Here is a 26,596-nt window from a genome sequence, read left to right as displayed (position 1 = left end):
AAGATCCATTGTGCATGCAGCAAAATAATGAAATAAACAAAGGTTGAACTTCGTCATCCTTGAACTTGAACTTGAACAGCTCTGAGTTGGGAGAGAGAAGAATTTAAATATACTTTCCTTGCCACATTTCCTTGATAGATCTGGAGTGCTCATGCTTTTTTTTCTGAATTTGTTGCTATCAGCAATTGTTCTCTATACTCACATTTGTAAAATATCAATACATTTTGGTTTGCTAACACTTCCTATTCCCCAGGCATCAGATAGTTACTTTGCTAGAGTCCAGCTTCTTAAAGTGGGGTTCATGACCCTTTTTGTAACTGAATGTGGGCATTGTGAAATTATGATTAATTGATAAATGTTCGTAATTTTAATTTGTAAAATTGTATATACATATACTGTATATTGTGTACTCTGTATATATATTGTGTGTGTGTATATGTGCTCATATCTATATTTTATATACCAAAGTAATGTAATGACAAAAAGGGGTCACAAGCCTTGCTAGAGGACCTATAAGATATTATTTTGATTCACTTATGAAACAAACAGCTGTGAGTGAGCCTATTTCAGAGGTATTTGTGGTTTTTTTTTTTTTGTTTCGTTTTGTTTTGTTTTTTTTAGGGGTAAATTATTCTTTAATCAGTATTTTGGTGAAACTTTACTGAGAATTCACAATGGAAATTACTTATTTAAATAGATCATGGTTTTACAATTAAACATATTCTATTTTCCCCTGTTCCAAACATTAGTGGAGCTATGATATTATATGTGGGTACTTTTTTTCTTTTTTTTTTTTTTTTATTTAGAATTTTTTTTCATAGTATATATGCATGAGTAAATTTTTTTATAATATTATCCCTTGTATTCATTTTTCCAAATTATCCCCCCCTCCCTCCACCCCCTCCCCCCGATGACAGGCAATCCCATACATTTTACATGTGTTACAATATAACCTAGATACAATATATGTGTGTAAATACCATTTTCTTGTTGCACATTAAGTATTAGATTCCGAAGGTATAAGTAACCTGGGTAGATAGACTTTAGTGCTAACAGTTTACATTCACTTCCCAGTCTTCCTTCTCTGGGTGTAGTTATTTCTGTCCATCATTGATCAACTGGAAGTGAGTTGGATCATCTTTATGTTGAAGATATCCACTTCCATCAGAATACATCTTCATACAACATTGAAGTGTACAGCGATCTTCTGGTTTTGTTCATTTCACTCAGCATCAGTTGATGTAAGTCTCTCCAAGCCTCTCTGTATTCCTCCTGCTGGTCATTTCTTACAGAGCAATAGTATTCCATAACCTTCATGAGGTATTTGCGTTTTAACAGTGAGTAATACTTTAACCAAGAAGAATGACTGGTGAAATTTTAAGCATCAATGAAAGACAGGATGGGAGGACATTCTGAGTTTAGAAGAAGTTTCTTATATTCTATCAAATTCTACCACACAAATAACCATTGCATAGTTATCCATTCTGCTTAGGCTAGTGTTGTTCACTTGCAATACAGAGAAATATCCAGTCAGAAAATCATTTGTTCTCTTCCAAAACGTTTCCCTTCATCCCACCCACTATCCCATGCTGTTTTTTTCTCCATCTCGTATCCCCAGAGGGTTTTACTAAGGTGATGTGGGTGTACCAATGGAGGCTCTGTGATGTGAAAAGTATTGAAAGACTTGCTCGCCTCCTTCCCAAAAAATCCTATACCAAATCCTTGCTGAAATCCCCGAAGGGAAATTCCTCTTTGGAATTTTACAAACCCAGAATATGCTCCCATCCTGTGTGATCTTCAGCAAAGCATTTTCACCTCCCTGGTTCTCAGTTTGCTCATTTGTAAAATGAGGGAGTTGGACTAAATAATTTCTCCATTCTCTTGCAATTCTACATGTCTGGCCCTCTCGGCTAATAGAGGATGCTACCTCCAGACATCATTCTTGTTTCTTGAGATTTTCCCCCAACTCTCTCCAATTAGAGTTTGTAACTGACATTTATAGATAGCACTGTTAGAGTTCAGAGACCGCTTTACAAGCATCATCTCATTTGAGTTTTAACAACCCTGGGCAGCAAATCCTATAGTATTTATTATTCCTATTTCATAAACAAGAAACTAGACTCATTGAGATTAAATTCACAATTTCATGTTGAAGGCAGGAGTCAAATTCGGATATCTCCTGGTTTGGGGGCAAGGACACTTTCTATGACACCAGATTTCCTATCAGACTGATTAGTCAACTATTTATTCACCAAAATGTAATTACTTACTGTCTTTCCAATCCCTTTGCTGGAGGTGCAATGAGGAATACAAAGAGTAAGTCTTGCTCTCTGTTCTCAAAGACCTGACTGTCTAATAGAACTAATTGTCACTTGGATAGTCTTATCAAGAAAACAAAACAAAGCAATAAACTTTCTAACAATTAGAACATCCTAGAAAGGAGGAGGTTCCCCCCCTCATTAAAGGTATTTGAGCAGAGGCTGGCTGACCCAATTGTCAAGTATACAAGGGATTTTTTGAAGTATAGCTTGTATTAGATGAATTAGATAGAGGTCACTTTCAATTCTAAAAGTCATTACATGGTCTCATGAAGGCTCCAAGAATGTGAGACACAAAAAAGTTTCCTTGGGAAAGAAAGTTCCCAGCACTACCTTGAGAGTGGTCCTGTTAGTGATAAGGCTCTGGGTAGTAGCCACCGAGGATGCCATGAAATGATGGACATGGGACACCAGTGAGGAAGGGGGAAAGGAGCCATCAAAATCTTCTTCCTATTCCCCCAGAATTCTCCAAGCTGAAATCCAACTTTAAAGAACACAGGGTATACTTTATTAGAAGGAACACTGTGCCAGAAAATTCTGAATTCATGATCACTCTAACCATGCACTAAAATTACCCCTGCATTTCTCAAAAATCTTTTATTGCCCTAACCCCAATTAAAATCCCCATTCCCACACAGCATAACTCTCACCTGTCAGGAAAAAAAAAATAATTAAGTAACTAATTCACAGTACTCTCTAAATAATTAATAATGCCTAAATGTATCCCTAAATGTATCACCCCTCCCATTCCTATAGTATTTGCATTTTCAAAGAGGAACTTGGGAAAAACTGCTCATGATTCAAAATAATGAATTTTTAATGATGAAATTTCAGACACTATAGCACCTAAGTACAATGGGTTAATTCTTTGTGAAAAGGAAATCTTCTAAACATTGTCAAATCAAGCCACACAATCTACCAATGTTTTAAAGCTTGATGCACCTGATTGGATAGGGAATCATAGCTGGGTGTTAAAGCACAAGGATAATTGAATTTCAGAGCTGGAAAAGATTCAGAGGTCACTTACTCCAACTTTTTCCAAACAGAAATCCACCATAATATTCCTGAAAAATGTTTATTTACTCTGCATGAAGACTTTCAGTCATGAGGAACTCATTCCTTACTAAAACACACATACAACTTTTAGATAACTCTTAATTGCCAGGATTTTTTTCTTCTTTATTTCTCCCAGTTATATTTAAAACATTAACATGTTTTTTAAACATTCAGTTCTAGATTCTCTCTTCCTCCCCTCCCACCCCCTCCTTCCATTGAGAAGGCACATTTGAAGTTATGCAAAATATTTCTACAAAGGTCCTTTTTTTCTTTATAGTGAGCCAAAACACTGCTTCGTTGGTTCTGCCTTCTGGGCCTAAGCACAGTAAGTCTGCTCTGTCTTCTTTAACATCTTTTCAAATAAGGATCGTTATCATGTTCTCCCAGTCTTTTCTTCTATAAGATTAAAATGCCCTCAGCTCCTTCAAGAATTCTAGTTTTGTGAGATTTTAATTCCTCCCTCTATGTTGGTTATCTTCCTTTAAATGCATATCAATTTGTCAATGTCCTTCCTAAAACATGGTACTTAGAACTGAAACCAATCCCCCGATTTGGCCTGATCAGGACAAAACATTTTAGAATGATTGCTTTTCTTGCTCAGGATACCATGTCTCTCAATGTAGCAGGAAATCCCTTGAGCTTTACTAGCTAACACTGCTGACTGACAAGTCTAACAGGTCTCTACAATCCCCAGCTCTTTTTGACTTGATGCAGAGCTACATTGCCCACATTCTATACTTTTGAAGCTAATTTTTTTAAACCCTAATAAGGCTTGGAAAACTCTTCATTTGCAACAGCTAGATGGTGCAGTGAATAGACCACTGGCCCTGAGGTCAGGACTTGAGTTCAAATATGGCTTCAGATACTTAACATTTCCTAGCTGTATGACCCTGGGCAAGTCACTTAACTTTGTCTAGCTAAAAAAAAAAAAAAAAAAAAAAAGCAAAATATGTTTACGCTTTCCTACTTCGACATTCCACTGCGGGGGGGGGGGGGGGGGGGACCTTTACTCATTTCCTATTTCCTCTTTCATCAGTATTTCTCACAATTACTAAAACTTCTTCAATGGCTCTAGACAATTTGGTAGGATACCTCAACCAGTTCCCTTTTTCCAAGTGCCTTTTAAAAATTCTTTTAGCAAGTAATTTTATTATTTCTTATTGACTTTCATCATGGAGTGATGTACAGTGGACTTCATTTTATTCAGTATATCACTATCATTTTTCAATGGCAAAAATAAATTTACCTTTTGGTATAGTTTCTCCCACAAGAATTTAAAGTACTTTCCAAATTCTGACTTGAAGGAACTGAATGATGACATTTCTTCACTTTAAAGTTTGAAAACATTTATAATTTTTCCAGTTGATCTGGCATATCCTGGAAGGCCCCATTTAGCACATAGTCCCATTCTACACCTACATGTTGGTATTTGAAGAATGTCAGGAAACCCCATTTACTCAATTACCCAAAATATCTTCTCAATCCTTCTATCATGCCTAAAACGTGGTCATGGGAAACATAGTCCTTAGGTTTTTGAAGACTTAGTTTCCCAAGAAATAAATATAAATACAAATACAAATATTTTAACAGTTTTCAGTTGTTGGGTTTGCAAGTGGGGAAGAGAGTCAGAGTAATAACTACACTGGCAAATAAACAGCTAATTTATTACCCACAGAACTTGCTGTTTAACACAACAAAACTCATTAGGCACTATCACTGAATAGGACAATTACTAATTTTTAAAACAACTTTTTTTTTTAACTTCCACTGAAGCTATTGGTCCTATGAGATTTTTTTCCCAATAAAGTTGTATCTTCAAACCTGGATCTATGATCACTTATGGAGTTTATAGTAACTTGTATAGAGATGAATGGGGTTAAAAAAGGAAATGTATATTTTAATAAGTTCATTATTTACTACCTGTATGACCTGGAGCAAAAAACCTAAATGTTAAGAAAATAAAATGGCTTTTACAGCTGGGAGATTTCTCAAATGAAGCCTAGTCTGCTCTTCCACTGATCCACTTTGAGCCAATTTCATTGTCCACTTGCAGCATCTGTCCAATATCTGTTGCTTCAAGCTTTCCAAGGTGACTTTCATGAAGATTCACTGAAACATTCATCATTATTATCAGATCATCTTTAGACCTGTAAAACTTTCAATAGATTTCTCCTCTACAGAGGGCTGAATTGGGTATTAGAAAAGATCCAATGTGAGAACAAAAAGAGAATAGGAGTGATAATTTTGAGCATGAGCTCTCTCCAAACATTACAGAATAGTAAAATCACAGAATTCGAAAAGATCTCAGAGCAAAGGTTGTCTGTTAAGGGACAGGTCAATTCTTCAAGAGCCTCCACAGCTGTGGATTATAACATCTGAAGGAGCAGCAGGGCAGTCTTTGCAGACACAGGTGTTTCAGACTGGGAACGAGATAAACTGGAGGCAGAGGGAAGAGGAGAGAGGTCGGACAAAGCAACAGCCTCTCAGTCAAAGAGGTCAGAAAATAGCAACTGTCTCTCAGTCTCCTCGTACCATCCTTTCACAAGAGGAGATCCATTCTGGGTTGGATCTCCAGCAGCCACTGTCAGGTGGCTCCCACGCATTCCAACAGATCTCTGTAGCACAACAGTTGTCCTCCACGTTGGCACTGTTGGGACTTCTCCCTCTCTCTACATAGACAAACTGCTGTTGTTTAAGGCCCTAACAATAATTGGTGAGAATCTATCTCAATCCCGACTTCCCACCTCTCCTACTGCATTTGAGTTGATAATGTTAAGACTCCAGCAATTGAGAAATCTCTCTTAGATGCCTTTGGCCCTCCCTCTCTTCTTCCCCCTAGCCTTCTCTCCCCTCGATATCCCATAAGAACATGAACAAGGAACACCTCCCCATTTCTGTAGTGCAGTCACTTTGCAGAAATGGTATTTCACCATTTCACTTAATTTTAGGCATTTGGCATCAGCTACTTCCAACAAAATTGTACCGATCAGCCCTTTTTTGTTCTCCTTTCCCCATATAATTTCTATTCCCTCCTTGCTATTATTCATTCCAGTTATTAAAAAAAAAAAAAAAAAAAAAAAAAAAAAAAAAAAAAAAGCAACAGTTACTAACTCTTGATTTGCATTTGTTATTTGCAGTGAGAAAAATTTGAGGAAAAAGAAGTCTAGATAAAAGTGGTTCACACATCTGCTTTCCCCAACAGATGAAGCAAGGAAGCAGTAATGATTTCTCTCCTGGGTCATCACAAATCAGGGATTACCTATAAGTTTTCCTTAGACTGAGGAAATAAGCACGAGAAGTAATAAACAGGGAGAGCAATTAATTATCTAAAGCAAATCATGATTCCGTAAACCAGTGGTCCATAAACTTTAAAAATATATTTTGCTAAATTAAATTTCAATATAATAATTTCCTGTGCAGTCCTACGAATTTTATTATGTACACTTAAAACATTTTGTTAAGAAGGGGTGCATAGTCTTCAAGAGATTGCCATTATACCAAAGATTAAAACCCCTGACCTCAACTAAACATGTTACTGAGACAAATCCCCTGACAAAGGACACCCGGGTGCTCTCATGACACCATAAACTCCTGATTATTCCAAGCAAAGGCTGACATCTTTCTCTAGGTCTAAATTAATCAACACAAATAAAGATTAGAAAAAGCTGGAGAGGGCCTAGAAAATCATCTAGTTCAACAACTTCGTTTATATTTATATAAATGAAAAAACTGAATCCCTGAAAGAGAAAATGTAAGGGTAAGGTCCCTCTTTTTTTTTCTTTTTTCTTTTAATTTCTAATCCCGGGCTCTTTTATTACACTCTAGTCAACTGTCCAATGATGAATAATTTTGTTTTTGCCGAGGCAATTGGGGTTAAGTGACTTGCCCAGGGTCTAGGAAGCTAGGAAGTGTTAAGTGTCTGAGGCTAAATTTAAACACAGGCCCTCCTGACTTCAGGGCTGGTGCTCTACCCACTGTGCCACCTAGCTGCTCCTAATGAATAACTTTTAAAATTTCTATGGCACAAGGCAAAGTCAGGAACTATGTGAACACAACTACAAAACACTTTTTACACAAATAAAGTCAGATCTAATCAATTAGAAAAATATCAAGTGTTCATGGGTAGACCAAGTAAAAGTTATAATACTACCTAAATTAATCTACTTATTCAATGCCATACCAATCAAACTCTTAAGAAATTACAGAACTAGAAAAAAATAACAAAGTTCATCTGGAAGAATAAAAGATCAAGAATTTCAAGGGAATTAATGAAAAAACGTAAATGAAGGTGGCCTAGCTGTGCCAGATCTAAAACTATCTTATAAAGCAGAAGTCATCAAAACCATTTGGTACTGGCTAAGAAATAAAGTAGTCCATCAGTAAAATAGGTTAGGTTCACAGGACAAAATACTCAATGACTGTAGTAATCTAGTGTAAGCCCAGCTTTTGGGATAAGAACTATTTGGCAAAAACTGCTGGGAAAATTGGAATTTAGAATGTCAGAAACTAGACATTGACCCACACCTAACTGACCGTATACCAAAATAAGGTTGAAATGGATTCATGATTTGGACATGAGTGCTATTATAAACAAATTAGAAGAATAAAGGATAGTTTACCTCTCAGATCTGGGAAGAAGGAACTTGTGGCTAAAGAAGAAGTGGCATACATTATTTTTTTTCTTCCTTTTTTAAATTAATTTTTATAATTATAACATTTTTTTGACAGTACATATGCATAGGTAATTTTTTTTTTTACAACATTATCCCTTGTACTCCCTTCTGTTCCGAATTTTTCCACTTCTTCCCTCCATCCCCTGATGGCAGGCATTCCCATACATATTAAATATCTTATAGCATATCTTAGGTACAATATATATGTGCAGAACCGAATTTTGTTGTTGTTGTTGTTACAAAGGAAGAATTGTATTCCTTTTCTGGATGTAGCTGATTCTGTCCATCATTGATCAATTGGAACTGAATTAGCTCTTCTCTATGTTGAAGATATCCACTTCCATCAGAATACATCTTCATACAGTATCATTGTTGAAGTATATAACAATCTCCTGGTCCTGCTCATTTCACTCAGAATCAGTTCATGTAAGTCTCTCCAAGCCTCTCTACATTCATCCTGCTGGTCATTTCTTACAAAGCAATAATATTCCATAATTTCATAAACAATTTATTCAGCCATTCTCCAATTGATGGGTATCCATTTATTTTCTAGCTTCTAGCCACTACAAAAAGGGCTGCCACAAACATTTTGGCACATACAGATGCCTTTCCCTTCTTTAGTATCTCTTTGGGATATAAGCCCAGTAGTAACACTGCTGGATCAAAGGGTATGCACAGTTTGATAACTTTTTGAGCATAGTTCCAAATCGCTCTCCAGGATGGCTGGATGTATTCACAATTCCACCAACAATGTATCAGTGTTCTAGTTTTCCCATATCTCCTCCAACATTCCACATTATCTTTCTCTGTCATTCTAGCCAATCTAACAGGTATGTAGTGGTATCTCAGAGTTGTCTTAATTTTCATTTCTCTGATCAATAGTTATTTGGAACACTCTTTCATGTGAGTGGAAATGGTTTCAATTTCATCATCTGAAAATTGTCTGTTCATATCCTTTGACCATTTATCAATTGGAGAATGGCTTGATTTCTTATAGAGTCAATTTTCTCTATATATTTTGGAAATGAGGCCTTTATCAGAACCTTTAACTGTAAAAATGTTTTCTATATTTGTTACTTCCCTTCTAATCTTGTTTGCATTAGTTTTGTTTGTGCAGAAACTTTTTAATTTGGTGTAATCAAAATTTTCTATTTTGTGATCAATAATGGTCTCTAGTTCTCCTTTGGACACAAATTCCTTCCTCCTCCACAAGTCTGAGAGGTAAACTATCCTATGTTCCTCTAATTTATTTATGATTTGGTTCTTTATGCCTAAATCTTGGATCCATTTTGATCTTATCTTAGTATGTGGTGTTAAATGTAGGTCCATGCCTAGTTTCTGCCATGGCATACATTACTGAATACAAAATGTACAATTCTGATTATATTAAATTTAAAAGATTTTGTACAAATGAAACCAATCAAAATTAGAAGAGCAGCAATACACTAGAAAAAAAAATTCACATTCAAAGGTTCTGATAAAGGCCTCATTTCTAAAATAGAGAATTGACTCCAATTTATAAGAATTCAAGCCACTCTCCAATTGATAAATGGTCAAAATATATGAACAGACAATTTTCAGATGAAGAAATTGAAACCATTTCTAGTCATAAGAAAAAATGCTTTAAATCACTATTTACTACAGAAATGAGAAGGAAGACAATTCTCAGATTGGCTAAAAATATAGGGAAAGATAATGAAGTTGGATGAGATTTGGGAACTATTATATTATTAGTGGAGTTGTGAACTGATTCAACCATTCTGGAGAACAATATGGAACTATGCTCAAAATGTTATCAAACTGTGCATACCCTTTGATCCAACAGTGTCTCTACTGGGCTAATATCCCAAAGAAATCTTAAAGAAGGGAAAGGGACCTGTTATGTGCAAAAATGTTTGTGGCAGCCTTCTTTGTAGTGGCCAGAAACTAAAAACTGAGTGGGTGCCCATCAATTGGAGAATAGCTGAATAAATTGTGGTATATGAATATTATTGTTCTGTAAGAAATGACCAGTAGAATGATTTCAGAAAGGCCTGGAGAGACTTACATTAACTGATGCTGAGTGAAATGAGCAGGACCAAGAGATCATTATACACCTCAATAAGGATACTGAATGAGGATGTATTCTGATGGACGTGGCCATCTTCAACAATGAGATGAACCAAATCAGTTCCAATAGAGCAGTAATGAACTGAACCAGCTATACCCAGCGAAAGAACTCTGGGAGTTGACTAAGAACCACTATATAGAATTCCCAATTCCTATATTTTTATCTGCCTACATTTTTGATTTCCTTCACAGGCTAATTGTATACTGTTTCAAAGTCCAATTCTTTTTTGTACAGCAAAATAACTGTTTGGACATGTATACATATATTTAACTTATATTTTTAACATATTTAACATGTATTGGTCAACCTGCCAACTAGGGGAAGGGGTGGGGGAAAGTAGGGGAAAAGTTAAAACAACAGGTTTTGCAACTGTCAATGCTAGAAAATTACCTATGCATAAATTTTTTTTTAAAAAATTTAATTTAATTTAAAAAAGAAAAAGAAACTATCAGGAATATTTCAGAAAAACCTGGAGAGACTTACATAAACTGATGCTGAGTGAAATGAGCAGAACCAGATCATTGTACATGGCAGGTAATTAGGTCATGTGATGATCAATTCTGATGGACATGGCTCTTTTCAACAATGATATGATTCAGGCCAATTCCAATGGTCTTAGAATGAAGAGAGCCATCTACACCCAGAAAGAGGAGTGTGGGAACTGTATGTGGATCACAACATAGTATTTTCATTCTTTTGGTTGTTGTTTGCTTGCACTTTGTTTTCTTTCTCATTTTTTTCCTTTTTGATCTGATTTTTCCTGTGCAGTATATTTGTGGAAATATGTATAGAAGAATTGTACATGTTTAACATAAATTGGATTACTTGACTTCTAGGGAAGGGGATGAGGGAAGGAGAAAATTTGGAACACAAGGTTTTACAAGGGTGAATGTTGAAAATTATCCATGCATGTATTTTGAAAATAAAATGTTTTAATTTTTAAAATAAACATTTTTTTTAAAATTCCACCTCTTTAAAAAAGAAACTTTCTATGGCATAATATGTACATCATGTATATCATGCATATAAACTAGCAATTTATATATAATTTGCAACCCCTCTATTTTTTTTAATGAGTACATGCTATGAAAATATAAATAAACTAAGTTTTAAACAGCTCATGTAATGTATGGAACCAATAAAAATTCCAATTCACTTTTAATGTAACTGTCAACATAAATCAGGACATAGCAATATTTTGTAAAACTATTAGATCAGCTGGCTCAGAATGAGTCCATAGGAAGCTTTTGCTCATTGCTTATCATTCATTAGTTATATCTTATCATCTATTTTTTAAAATTATCTTTCTGAGCTGTCATACCTTATGGTACACCCAGAGCAGCTGATATCAAATCCCAGTAAGCACTATAACTCAAATCCTCTCCCTCCGCCCAAAAAAAAAAAAAAAAAAAAAAAAAAGATAAACTCAAAAGGACTTGTCTGCTTCCATCCACAAACATCTAACATGAATAAACACCTCAGATCATTTTTTAAAATCCATTTCAGAACCCTACATGGAAAAAAAAAACAAAAAACCTTAATAAAGCATTTATTTAGTGTTAGCTTCCAAAGTCCATGGCCTTAATTTACATTTAATAGGGATGATAGCTAACCTTGGAAGGAAAGACAGTAGCTACTAAGAGAGTAAGAACTACATATATAAGACAGTGACTATAAATGAGTGTTAAAAAGAAAACCAGGCAATCTAAGAGTAGAGGTCAAAGAAGAGGAGTTTCATTACAGGAACAGGGGTACATGAGGACTGAGAAAAGAAGAATAAGAAAGAACTCCAAGTATAAAAAAACCAAGAACGCCAGTTTGGCTTAATCATGTGGTCTGTGGAGAATAATGACTACTAAGGCTGGAAAGCTAATATAGAGCCAGGTAATAAGAGTTTTAGGGGCTAGGAGTTAGTATTTGACAACAAAACAGACTCTCAAAAGATTGTCTTCAAAAGACCTGTTGTTTTTTTTCTCAAAGAACTAAAATTTCTATGTACACACCCACACCCACACCCACACACGTTAATATTTTCTAGGTCCTAAATCATGCTATTTGTTGTTGATTCATTCCACTTTCTTAAAGTCTGCTTACAAATGTCTCATCATGGTATAAAGGAGACTAGAATGTAGGACTTATATTTTTAGTGTTTTGGCCAATGTATATACATAGAGTAAAAAGTCAACTCCAAGTAACCATACAAGACATCATCCTAAATGATAGCTGAAAACTGACAAAGTGCCTTCTCATATTATGTACAAAAATAGTTTTAATGGCTAGTAACTTGTGATGTAGCCAAGAAGAAATACCAATAATTTCAACAGGCAAAGAAGAAATGAATTTCAATCATAAGGGATGACTGATGCCAATAAATAGTAAGACCAAATCAGGGAACAGTTAAGTATAAGAACTCTAGATCTGAGCTCTATCTTCCAGGTTAGTGACTGATTAATCTGTTTTCATATTAAGTTTACTAAAAGAAATGAAAACACAGTTAAGATAGGTAGGTAGGTGGGTAGGTAGACAGATATAAATACCTAAGTCTTATCAAATTGTTGATCAAACGTTATCAGAAAAAGCAGATACCATATCCCATTAATATAAAAAATTGAGACAAGAGAACATATCATATGCAGTTCCACACTCATTTTATTAACATTTTTTCACTATGTTATAAAAACATATTCTGCATAGAAGAACAGGTTTCACGGGCATAACAGTTAGAAGTAAGATGGTAGAGGAAAGATGGCAACCACAGGAAAAAATCTCAGGCAAAGAGATTTCAATGCTTTCTAAAAGAATGTCTACAACAGCTGTGAAGAGATTGTCCAAAATAACAAAGATAGGAAATTTGCATCACTTGCAGCACATCTCAAAAACTAATATTCTGCCCTTATTAACTAGATAGTTGCCTTATACTTACACTGTGGTCTCTCTGAGAAGACAGATATCTTGGTTTGGGAAAGCTATATTTTTACTTCTAGTCCATTTCCTCTGAGTTCTGAGGGAAAAGCTGCATGGAGGCCAAAAACACTTTTCCTTTATCTTACTCACAATTCAATTCTATCATACCTGATACCTGAATCTTTTGATTAGAGCCGTCAGAAAGAACACATATAAAACATGGGTGGTCAGTTTTTGTTTTTTGCTTTTTTTCCCCTAGGTAGGACTAAGTTCCTAAAAAAAGAAAAAATGCAAATGGAAGGTAAAAGACAATAAACCTTGCCAGATACACAAACCAAAAAAGCCTTAGTTTGGTAATTTCTTTAGTTAGGATTATTTATGCAAAACACCATATAAAAAGGTAATCAGTCAAAAACAACGACTATCAAGAATTTAGTTATTAGAATAACAAGATTTTAGAAACTATCCAATGTACTGTATTTGTTTAATCTTAAGGTAAAATCACTAACAACTCTACCTAGCTTATAGAAAAATACATTGCCTTGGGAATTAGGAAATTTGAGTTCTTATTGCTATTCAGCCATCAACTAATTATCTCGGACAAGTCACTTTCTTTATCCTTCTGGGTATTCCAATGTGAAACAGATTGTGGTAGGCTACCTTCTTGTACCATCCTCTACAATTTGGTGACCATAAATGCAAGTAGTTACACAAAGGTAAGAGAAAATATGCTTGTGAAGTTTCTGAGGAACTCAATGAAAGGCACAGTTTTGGAGAAGCTCATCCAAAGACCTGGCTCTTCTAAAGGCTAAGGTCCTATAGACTAAAGCATAATGCCTCCATACCAGATGATGGAGATCCCAATCCAAACCCAAAGGGAGTCAGGGAAACAATATACTCCATTTGGTCCCTGGATAATGAGAACTGTCAAGAGATTAGAGTATGTATTTAGAGATATTTTAGCCCTATAATGCAGACAATGAGCCAGTGACATGGTGCTTTTCTTGAGTCATATTAACAACCCAGTGAAATATTCAAAGCAGTTTTATTGCAAATATATCCCTTCAATTCACAGTGCTTTAGAAGATTCACATAAACTACCTTGTCTAAATCATTAATTTAATATTGTTACATAAAATTCAAAGTCTTAACAGCAATGATTTCAAAGAATAAATTGATTGTAGTCAGGCCTTATGTGATTTTTTCCCCCCAACTGTCAAATATCAAGTGAGATGGCACTCATGTACATATACTGTCTGCTGACACAGACATCTCCAGTTCAAAAAAAAAGAAAGGGGGGCTACAGAAATTGCCAAGAACCCAAAGGTTCATTATAAAGCTGGTTTGACCTTCAATTTGACATGGATTTTTGTTTCATCAGACACAGAACTAGTTAACTGGTTGAGAAAAATGATATACAATAGTCATCCAAAATACAAAACAGAATTTGTATCACAAAAAAAACAGACTTCATGGGAATTATCATCACTATACTGTGACGGGAAAATTTCAAACTAAAATATAGATTAAAAAAAAAATCATACATAATTTGTCTTGCATGTGGCAGGCATTCCATAAATATTTCTTTAATGAATTAAGTAATAATCAAATCACTGTATGGTGTTATTAGCTGCCTGATATGTTTGGGTTTACCTTTTAGATTTTGGTTGTTTTATTCTTTTACATAATTTCACTAAGTGGGTTCCAAAGAAGCATGTTATACTACAACCATAAATTATAAGCTTTGAGAGAAAAGTAATGAGAACAAATGTGCCAGTCTACTTGGTCAAATAGAATATAGTTAAAGGTATCTAAATTTCTTTAACTATACTTAGTCATAACAGTGCAATCACCAATTTTTTATATCTTTTAGAAAGATGGATAATAGCATTATTTGCAAAGTACAACCTTTTATAAAAAACCTAAGACAATCTTGAATTACTTTAATATTGCAACCATGGCTCTCATCCTATTTCCCTGACTCCTTAAATGTAACTTTATTAACTAGTGATTTTTAAGTAAATTACAATAAAAAAAAAATTTAGGAAGCATCAAAAATGCCTAACCTATAAATAATACAAGAAAGTGAAAAACAAATACAATCTACATATGAGGCAATCTTACCATTACAAATTCTGGAATGACTGTTCACTAACAATATACAACTCATTTCCTTGGGCCTTTGTTTCCCTCCTACTGCTTTCTTAGCTTCAACTAAGTATAGATTTGGAGAATAAAACACTGGTTTTTCAAGTAAAGGAAAGCAGATTTTATCAAATGGTCCATGAAAAAGGATTATATCTAGTTCATAAGGATGAGGAGTTTTATCACAAAATTAAAATGGGATTTAAAGCATATACATATTTTCAAAGTATGTTAAAAGATTGTTGGCAAAAATAAAATTTTTAGTGGAACATCACATGAAATAAGACTTAAATCAGCTACCTATTTACTGATCTATAGGTCTACAACAGGATACATGTGCTCAAGAGCACTCTTTCCTAATTTCTATAATCATTTTCTCCTGTCATAAATTCTTCCCATTAGCCTCCTCCTTCCACTTTACCTAAATTCTACAAAATGATCAAGAACTCAACAATCATACTAATAATCCTGAGTTTAATCTTAATTCTTTTGCCTTATTTTTACTGTTCAGTTTGTTCCATCTTAGAACAATATTCTGTAGCAGGGCAATCAAATAAAACCAAAAGCATTACCTGTAAGGTGTCAAAATATTCATTTTTTCAAAACATGGTGAAAAGAGAGGAGATGGCTCAGATATACAATAAAAAAAATTAACTCAATAACTTTGAATATATTTTCTTATGCTAAATAGAAGTTTAGAAGGTAAAAGCCATATCTGTCATCTTTTAGATGCATGAATAGTACCAACTTTCAAAGAAATAAAAAACCAAAAACCCTACCACCTCAGCTTCTGAATTGATTTTATAAATCTCTATGGTATAACTATGTCAGAGAATTACAGGTTTCTACCCCTGTTTACAAGAGTTTGTCCTGACTGGGCGCTCTTTACAAGAATCTTACCAATTCCTATCCCTAGGCAATAAATCTACTCAAATAGAGAAAATAAGTCCACCAGTAGAGCACCACTGGATAATGACAGAGCCAACTACAGAGGTATATGAAATGTCACCACTGCCTCAGGGAATTCTTTGGAGTATGTAGTGCAAAAAGTCTATATTGCTTTATCGTGCATCGTGCATAGTTTACCACTCTGCCATGCCAAACAGCAACATCCAAGCTGTTCATTAGTTAATTCTTAAGTTGAGAATTAGCAGTTGGATTAATTGGGCTTTTCCCTGCCAGAAATAATTATCTATTCAAGGGTCATTATATGAGCAGTGTACTTCTTATACAGATGACAAAGCTGTATCTCTTATGCTCTGTATTTAACACTGCAATAATAATGTTCTTCAAAATGAATGAGCTCATAAGTCCTTCTTATACAAGTAAGTTCCATAAAAGAACTTAAAATGATCAAGTATCCCCTTTATATTTCAACTGAAGAGCACACTTACTATCCTGCCTTGTGAAATTTATACTGACTAATTATAATTAAGATGTCACTATTTTAAAAGTACTATTGTAACTGTCATTAAAAATCTTTACAGTAAAACAGGAATACCTTGCAAAATATATTATCACACACAGAAAATAAATATAGGTTTTGCAGGCTACAAATACAAAGATATAAAGAAACTTAGAAGACCCAGAACAAAGATCCCAAGGCCATGCCAGTGGCTGCTCCAGCCAGCATGCCCAGAGCCAGGTCTCCATCATTGTCCCGGTAACGCTCCCTGATGATGACATGGTTGGCAGGCTGCTGTCCATAAGGTCCTAGAAAAGATATAAAATATAATGTTACATTATATTGTCAGAAACAGCTGCTATGCTAGTTAGTTTGGCTTGACTATTTTCTTTTATTGTAGATAAGAGACGTATATATATTTTGAGAGAAGACATATAGAAATGGCCAATATAAAATAACAAAAGTATCAGTAAAACCAAATTGTTAAAGAAACAAAGCACAAGACAAGGGAAGAACAGTTTTATTTTATATCTAATACTTAGGTCAAAATTCTTCCTTTGCAACAACAAAACAAAATTCGGTTCTGCATACATATGTTGTATGTAGTATATACTATAACATATTTTAATATGTATGGGAATGCCTGCCATCTAGGGGAGGGGATGGAGGGAAGGAGGGGAAAATTCAGAACAGAAAGGAGTACAAGGGATAATATTGTAAAAAATTACCTATGTATATATGTACTGTCAAAAAAATGTTATAATTATAAAATTAATTTTAAAAAAAAAGACTTTTTTCTCAGAGTTTATGACATACCAGTACAACATATTTCCTTTTAAATCAACCAAATAAAGTTAACTTTTCTTTAAACAGACATAAGCCATTTTCTATTTGAATTTTTGACCTACAACCTATATTCTTGTAAACGAAGCTATACAAGGAAAGTTTTAACTTTCCAGTGTGGAATCCAATAGCTCTTTTTTGCTATCCCACCACTTTTCTACTATTATTTGGCTTTCAAAAAGTAGAAAAACATATACGAACTAATGCAAAGTGAAGTAAACAGATCCACAAAAATAATTTTAAAAGTAACTATAATAATGTGAAGATAATTAACTGTTAAAAATTTATACTCTAATCAACAATGGAGAACCACAATGCCACAGGATTCATGATGAAATACTTCCAGACACACAACTGATGGACTGACTCATCAAAGTGCAGATCAGAGCATATTTTTTCTTTTCTTTTTGGAAGAGAAAGCATGAATTTGATTTCCTTATATCTATTATAATGGGTTTTGTTTTTCTTGTCTTCTTCCCAATTGTTAGAGGGGGGAGAGAATAGAACTGAAAATAAAATAAAACTGAATTTAGAAAAGACTTACTAATATCTTGTAGTTCCAATTCTTGACCCCATCCACTTTCAAACTCATGCTAACTGAAAATCAAACTTATCAACTCAAGTCACATAAATTCTCCACTAATACCTACCACCCCACTAAAATAAAAAATTGCAAAGTCTCAGAGATTCAGAATTGGAAGAGAACTCTAACCCCCTTAATTTTACTCAAACTATGGCCCAAAGAGGTTAATTAAGTTACCTAAAACCACACTGGCAGTAAATGTCAGAGCTAAAATTAGAACCCAGAACTTGACTACCAAAACCAGTGTTCTTTCCACTGTACTCCTTTGCAATTTTTCTATTATGCCTTAATGTATCTCCAACACTTCAGCTTCTATTTTCTCCTACAGCTAAGTACAGATCCATCAGGATAACAAATGGATAGAGCAATAACTGAGAAATGAGCAGAGTTGTGGAAAATCCAAGATTCCATAGAAATTCCAAAGATGAAAGAGTGGTTAGAAAGTTAATTAGCTTGCTAGCAGTATAACAGAAGGAGAGAGGACAAACTCATTAAACTTTAAACCATTATTATCTAAGAATCATGCTTAAATAGAGCAGTTATGAACTTTAAAACAGAAACTTTCAATCATGCAAATTAGATTTTAAATTAGAACTAAATCTTTCTGTATACTTGCTTTTGTTTTTATCAACTATATAGAAATCATTTATTATATATATCTAAGAGCAGTAAGTACACAGTTTTCCTAAAAATCTTTTAAATTAAATATTATACAATCTACACTATTACTGTTCACAATATTAAAGTTATTATTCAAGCAAAAGGTAAAAGGAGAATGAAAGATCATTATCATGAATGATCTCTTTGCCTACAGTCTCTCTACTACACACCACTGATTAATCTTCGTTTTTCAAAAGCTTTCAATGGCTTCCCATAACTAAAAAATAAAGCCATGATTATACATTTAACCTCAAATTCTTTTTCTAAACTCAGACATTCATTTTAGTCACCATTCTCACAAAATGTCACTAGCATTCTCATCTTCATACCTTATCTCAAGCCTGAACTACTCCCACCTGTTAAATCTTATGAAGTGCTAAAGCCCAGCTCACAAGCTACCACATTCATGAAGTCTTCCTTGACGTTTTAGCCAGTAGCAATCTCTTCTTCTGAAATCTTATACTACTTATTAGTATTATACATTTAGCACTTACTCATCTACTGTCTTCTAAGATATTTCATACTCAATACTTGTATTTATATGTAATGTTGAGTATAAAAGAGGCAAGGTACTGGGAATTAAGTGACATGGGCTCTGGTCCCAACTCTAATACTGTCCATATATGCTTTCCCATAGCAGCAAAGTCGACTACTTATGTTAGAGACCATATATAACACTATCACGTTGCTCAGTGTACTACAAAGCACAGTGACATAAATTATAACAACAACATTTTGGGCGCTATGTATATTGTTGTATTCAAATCTTTTTTTTTTTTTTTTTATTTTAATTATCAGTACACACCCATCATATTAAAATGAGAAGAAAAAGGGAAAAAAAAGTAGTAGGGTTGTTTCGTTTGTTGTTGTTGTTTTTTGCAGGGGGTAAGAGAGCTCAGAGTAAAGACTCAAATTTTTTCTGAATGAGAAGAACCATCCTCAACCACTTTTCTGACTCTGAATGGTTTGAAATTAATTTTTACTCAAGATTTGTTCATGTTTCTTAATAAATGCAACATAAAATTGCAAAGCAAAACAGCACTTACATACAAAATGTATGGTATGGTAAATTCAATTCCAGGACAACTAACATTACTTGAATCACAAGGAATATCAAGATACTTTATATACTTCCTAGGCTGTCAAAAGTTAAAAATAAGAATTGAGAGTTTCATTCATTCGTTCATATTCCCACATAGTCTAACAGATAAGAATATTTTTTGAACTCAAACTACAGTTGCAGCAAAATTTTCTGGACCTTGATACAAAGGCAAAAGAAATCTCCATATTTCAAAATCCATCTCACTGTACAAATGCTATTTGGCAGTATTACCTGTGTGAAATTATTTTCAAAAATGAAATACATAAAATCACATTATTAATCAAGATCAACAGGATGAACATTTGCAATCAATTTCAATAAAGAACATTCATTTTTAACCCAATTCAGCAAAATGTTATCCCCAACCTCCCTGCCAAGAATTTTATTCTTCTGAGTGGACCGATATTATAAAAAATTACACTTAATTAATTTCTTAAATGGTCTTCCTGTTTCCAGGCTTTATCTTCTTCAATACAACTTTCACATGACTGCCAAAAATAATCTCCCTAAAGTACAAATCTGATCATGTCACTTATTTGCTCAAAAATCTTCAGCAATCCCCTATAAATTCTTCAACTTGGCATTTAAGGCCTTGCAAATTGGAGCCCAACCTACTTTTTATTCACTTATTTCATACTGTTCTCCAAGATGCATTTAACATTCAAGCAAAATTGATCTACTAGGTATCCATGAATTCAATATTCCCATCACCACATCTTCCCACAGGTTGCCCTCATGCATGCCATGCATTAGATTCTCAGTTCCACCTTTTAGAATTCTTATCATTTCCTACAAAAGTGTTGGGGGGGGGAGGCAGGTGGGAGGAGAAGGGAGATAGATACACTCAAATTTGACAGAGCTGTTGGTAAGTTTTGCTAAATTGTCTTTTTTAAAATTTTGTATTACAAGGTCTGGTAATTCTTTAAGGAGAGAGGGGAATCTTTGGGAACAAAAATGATGCAAAGCAAAAGATAATTTTTTTTTTTTAAATAAAGAATTCTTAGTTTCCTTCAAAGGTCAGTTCTGATGCTAACTCCTATGCAAAGCCTTTCCTGATCCTCATCAAATATATCTGTATTTATCTAAGTACTATGTATTCCAATAGAAGGTAAGCCCCTTGAAGGCATGCATGAAGGCATTTCATTTTTGCCTTGGAGTAATTTTACATATTAATGCACTTAATTAATTATGATTTCTCCCCCAATAAGTTGGGATTCAACTTATATAATCCTTATACTTATTTCACCATTTCAAAGCAATTGGAAAATATGAAATTCTTATGTTAGATGTTTGACTTGAAAATCATACTTAAATTAAAAACAAAAAATTGAATATTCCAAAATTAGCAAAAATTAAGAGAGCAATACATACATACATACATACATATGTGTGTACACACACACACACACACACACACAAATTAAAGAGATGATAACATTGCCATTAGTTACCTGGATATGGATACTGGTATGGTACCGCATAAGCCTGCCCATTAGCAGCATAAATAACTTGAGTTCCTGGAGGGTACACTCCATTATACTGACCATAGCCAAACATCTGTTTCAATGGAACATTAGGCATATGATAAGATTTATAACATCTTTTCTGAAACTCAAGAAAATATATTAAGATTCCCGCTCCTAAATTGTAGTTCAAAATTTTAACAATTAATATAAACATACACAATGAAATGCAGTGTAGGTAAGTTTTTACTTTTAAAAAACATTTATTAAAAAACTGAACAAAATGGTTTAAATTATAATTCTTAAGCTGCTTTTTTTACTTAAAATTTAAAAGTCAGTATGATAGAGGAAAGAACTCTGGAACTGGTATAGAGAGCTTAGCTTAGGTACTGATGCTAAACCTATTAAATAACTACCTGACCTTGCAAATTATTTAATATATCCTGGCCTATAAATGGAGGGGTTTAGAATAGATAACCTCAAGTCATTTTTAATTCTTAAGTCAATCAATAAACATTTATTAAGCACCCATTTATGTCTCAAGTCCTGTACAAAACTTAGCTATTGAATATCTAGACTTGAGGCCTACCTGTTTCTGGGACAAATGTCATAAGAGATCGTTTTAGGGTTAAGAGACCTAAAATTTAATATTTTAAGAGGATTAAAACATATCATCATAAGCAATAGCCACTCAGTATAGAGAAAGGAATAGGAGAAATAGGTTTCCTTTACTCAAATTAACTTTATCATCATCATTATTATTATTATTACTATTTTCAGTAGTTCTACTTTTGCCTAAATTATTATTAAATCAGTTACTCATGGACCAATAAGGGCTAAATTGCTAAAGTAGCAGGCAGAGAGAATCTACCTTAAAAGGCTATAGCTGCAGTACAAGAACTTTGATCTATATAAGAACTATAGGTTAAAAATCAAATTTTTAAGCCTATCTATATACTACATTGACTTATATGTGGTAAAGTCAATATATATTTATAAACACACACAATAATGATGTTACTTGAATTCATGAGGAATTCAGCTCTTTTAATACATTTCCTTTAAAATTCCAATTTGTACACAGGATTGATTTCAAATGGTCCCCTTCATGCACCCTATGTTCTAGCCCATCTAGTCTTTTGATATTTCCTGTAAATAACTTTTCATCTCCAGGCTTTATGTCTTTGAAAAGACTATCCTACAGATACAGATACAGAATGTCCTTTCTCCTAATCTACTTCCTTGGAATCCTTAGCTGTCTTCAAGGCTCAGCTCAAATACTAGCTTCTCCCAGAATCTATCATGACTCCCCTAGTTTTTAGTGCTCCTTCAAATTATTTTTCCATTTTGTAATGTTTTTGCATATATATAGCACAGTGCCTGGCATCCACTAAGCAAAGATAAATGCTTTTTGAATTAAACTAATTAAGACTATCAGCTGTGATAGCAATTTGTGTCTTTTATTACATCCAACCCACAGTCCTTCATAGAATACCATGCAAAACTTTAGAAAATGCCTGATTTTATCCACTTGAGCGATACTTCCACTGACAAATATTGTAACAACTCCATACTTTAATAAACAGTTTCCTAAATGTGGTCAAAAAAGAAGGAAAAAAAAAAAACAAAACACTATAAACTGCTAGGCAGCCTTCCAGTGCACAAAGCAACTTCTAAGTTATCTAAATTTGAATAATTCAGTTATTCAAGTCTTGGTTCTATCCTAGGTTCTGTGATGGTGTATTCAAAATGAAAATCCTTAATTAGGACTCTACTTATTCTCTTAAATTTCCTTCCATACCTCGGGAGATGGCGTAGCATAAGCTGTATAAGGAGGTGGAGATGAAGCAACAGCAGTCTCATCATACATCACTTCTGAGCCAACGTAGGCCTAGATAATAATAAAGAAAGGATGGAAGAAAATTATTTTGAGAGTATGAAAAACTGGTTCAAAGTCTACTGTGTACATCCTGGACATATAAAATGAAAATCAGACTCATTCATAAGTAGGAAATGTAAATATGCTCAATGAAATAAGCAGAAGGCAAAAACAAAAAGAATCAAACTTGTGGTATGAAAGAAACTGACTAGTAACATCTGTAAATCTTTATGGAATCATCTACAATAGTATCATGTTCATATGAATAAAGACTAAGGCCAAAAACTTTCAAAAAAGACTCTCCCAAAATGAAAAATTTATAAAACTATTTTAAAATGCCTCTTATGAAATCATAATCATATTTTTTGCTGTCAAAATTTGCCAGTGACAAAAGCTGAAATCTAAAAAAGCTTAGCATTCCTTAGCATTTTGTTCCAGAGATATATAGAGATGTTACAGAGATATAGTTGTAGTTTTTAACAACAACATGCCTTTTAAGTATACTACATTTAACTGCTCCCTAGTTTAAAAAAAAAAAAAAAAATACATGGACTTTCCCCATCTTGATTTCATTTTGGTACATATATATGTATACACACATACACACATACATACCATATTCACTTACAAATTACATAAAAATGAATCATAGTGACTCCTAGCACTCACTACAGAAATAATGCTAATCCAGTCCAAAATTAGGTTTGACATGGAAAAAGGTCTGAGCGTGCTGCTCACAAACTTACATTTTAAACAATTTTTTAAATTTTTCTTTACTTCAGCTTTTTACAGTGTTCACTCCTATGGCTGTATTTCATATTTTGTTTTATCTGAGAAACCAAAGGTTTCACATACTATGTGACTTTAATATTTGGGCTGTGAAATCCAGGAATAATGAAACCATTTGTTTAAAAAAATGATTAAAAATAGGAGATTTTGATATACTAACATATATCGATTACATACCTTCAAGATTATGTTCTATTTCAGAATTTCAAGATATATATATATATATATATATATATATGAAAACCTGAATACATGTTATTTTGCTGGCACATTTTGTACTTCAAACCAAAACAAAGGGATGCTCATACTGTGTAAAATTTTATAATATATAATTTATAATATTCTGTGATCAACAGTATATCTATAAGAAGGTGTAAAGTGAAACCAAACTACCTGGGTAGTAGCCACAGTTTAGTTAGTAGCACCAAGGGCTTCCTCTCAATGTGTAATTTACTTTCATTGTTTTCATCTACCTATTCATGCTGCCAAGTAAAGCAATATGGGAGATACAATGTAGTAGCCCATATTACCATTCCCATTTCCCTTGTCTCAAACTTCCCCACGTTGGGTGCAGTAAGGTTATTTAACCAATCACATATATTTAATAATGACAAAGTCTGTCTGATCATAAAAGTTTTGATGTATACACCAAACCTGAAAACTTACAGTATTTGTCCTGGCATCCTGGAGTGCAAATTTCCAGGCCCTGGAGGTAGAAAAAAGATTTTACTTTTTACTTAAGGGTTAAGTCATCCTTATGTATTCAAAGGGTTGCCTAACAATTAAAATCTCTTATAGATGTCCACTTTATAGATTTAACCTCGTTAGTTCTTCATACTTGAAGGACACTCAAAAGAGAAACAGGAGGAAAAGGGGAGAAGGGAGGATTCTTAAGAAGGTAGAGCAAGGGAGAGATCAGATGTAGGAAAATAAATTCTACAGATGTACATAAATATTTACAGTTCCTTTTAAAGTAAAAAAGAATGGGAATTTCAGATGATACAAAATAATGAAGGGATTAGTTTCAGAGAAACCTGGAAAGACTTGTATGAACTGATACAGACTAAAGTGAACAGAACCAGAAGAACAGTTAATACAATGACAACAATTTTGCAAAGATAAAGACCTCTGATCTGTGTTATAACCAACCATGAGTCTAGCAGAATAACGATGAAACCTACTACCCAACTCCTGATAGAGAAGTGACTTAGGAATGAAGAATGATAGATAATTAGATAAAGAAATAGATAAATACTTATACCTTCGAAATCTAATACTTAACATGCAACAAGAAAATTGGATTTACACGCATATGTTGTATCTAGGTTATACTGTAACACATGTAAAATGTATGGGATTGCCTGTCATCTAGGGGAGGGAGTAGAAGAAGGGAGAGGAAAATTTGGAAAAATAAATACAAGGGATGTTATTTTAAAAAAATTACTTATGCATATGTACTGAAATTTTATAATTATAAAATTAAAAAAAAAAAAAAAAAGAAATAGATAAATATTTACAAGTAGCCAAAGTAAAAACTTCTTTTGTTTTGACTATACATATTTATAATAGGAGTTTTGTTTTTCTCAATTTGAGGATATGGCAGTCGAGGGAGTAGAGGGGTATGAGAAGGTAGATTTTTGCCAATTGAAAAAAAATATTTAATTTAAAGGCTATGGGACAAATGAGGCACAAATTTAAGCTTGAAAAAAAGAAAATCTTTAGAAATAATTCAAAAATAGAATAGAATTCTTTGGATGATAATTATCCTAATTATATGAATTATATATGAAGATCTATAAGCAAAGGATGAATTAGATAAATCACTTGTCAGGTAAGATATATAAAAAGCATTCCTCTTCAGATATGAATTAGACTGGATGGTCTTAAAGTTCCCTTATATCTTTGGCATACTGTGAATCTTTGAATGTGAGTCCAAATTCACTATCAGTTAGTTTCACATTTCATAGATATTCCTTATTTTCACCAGATATACTGCAAACAAGCAATGCAAAGCATAGGCTTTTGCTGACCATGCATCAAGTGTCATTTTTAGAAGGTAGATTTTTGAATTAGACATAATTATTCTATTCAACTGTGCTTTGTTAATATAAATTCCAGCATCATAACACTAAACTATATTAATCATCTTTTAAAGCTTGCCAGGAAGTTTTTCCATTCATTTCTCAAAGCAACACACAGTCTCTTGCCCTTAGAAATTCCATGTTTACATTATAATAACTCAAGATTTGCAATAATTGAAATCCAAAATAAATTCAAAGAAAAGTCAATAAACATTGTAAAATGTTTGTGTGTTGAGAGTGGAAGGATATGCAATAAGAATATTCTGATACAAAACAATACATGTGGATCATGTGAAATTGTCCCATGAAGGGCAAGAGTATAATTTCAGATACAATATAAACAGCAACCTCAGATGTTGTATATTGGTCTACTGAAGCCAGAACCAACCTATAACAATGGAATAGATAAAAATATACCTATTACCTCCAGATGAACAGGGAAATGACCAAAGAAACAATCAAGCAACAAACATATTATTCTATATAACAGGAATTAGATCTAAACAAACACAATTGAAACCATTTATGTCTTCAAAGAGCTTGTATCCAGTTAAGGAAAATAGTATGGTCAAACAATTAAACTTA

At 33.5% G+C, this 26,596-nt stretch overlaps 1 protein-coding gene across 2 annotated transcripts in view; it reads right to left on the bottom strand.

Moving 5' to 3' along the window:
• Positions 1–14,087: 14,087 nt before the first annotated feature.
• PLEKHB2 (pleckstrin homology domain containing B2) overlaps positions 14,088–26,596 on the bottom strand; it is a 36,068-nt gene continuing 23,559 nt past the window's right edge. For both annotated transcript variants that reach the window (XM_074301696.1, XM_074301697.1), the window contains 4 exons: positions 24,597–24,636; positions 23,064–23,153; positions 21,251–21,356; positions 14,088–16,919 (listed from right to left, as the gene is read on the bottom strand). In XM_074301696.1, the coding sequence (XP_074157797.1) occupies positions 16,783–16,919; positions 21,251–21,356; positions 23,064–23,153; positions 24,597–24,636 (373 nt within the window). In that variant the 3' untranslated portion in view covers positions 14,088–16,782. The remainder of the gene's footprint in view (positions 16,920–21,250; positions 21,357–23,063; positions 23,154–24,596; positions 24,637–26,596) is intronic.

This window comes from Sminthopsis crassicaudata, chromosome 3, assembly GCF_048593235.1.
Source record: "Sminthopsis crassicaudata isolate SCR6 chromosome 3, ASM4859323v1, whole genome shotgun sequence".
Taxonomy (NCBI): Eukaryota; Metazoa; Chordata; class Mammalia; order Dasyuromorphia; family Dasyuridae; genus Sminthopsis; species Sminthopsis crassicaudata.
This window is presented reverse-complemented; position numbering and strand designations above follow the sequence as displayed.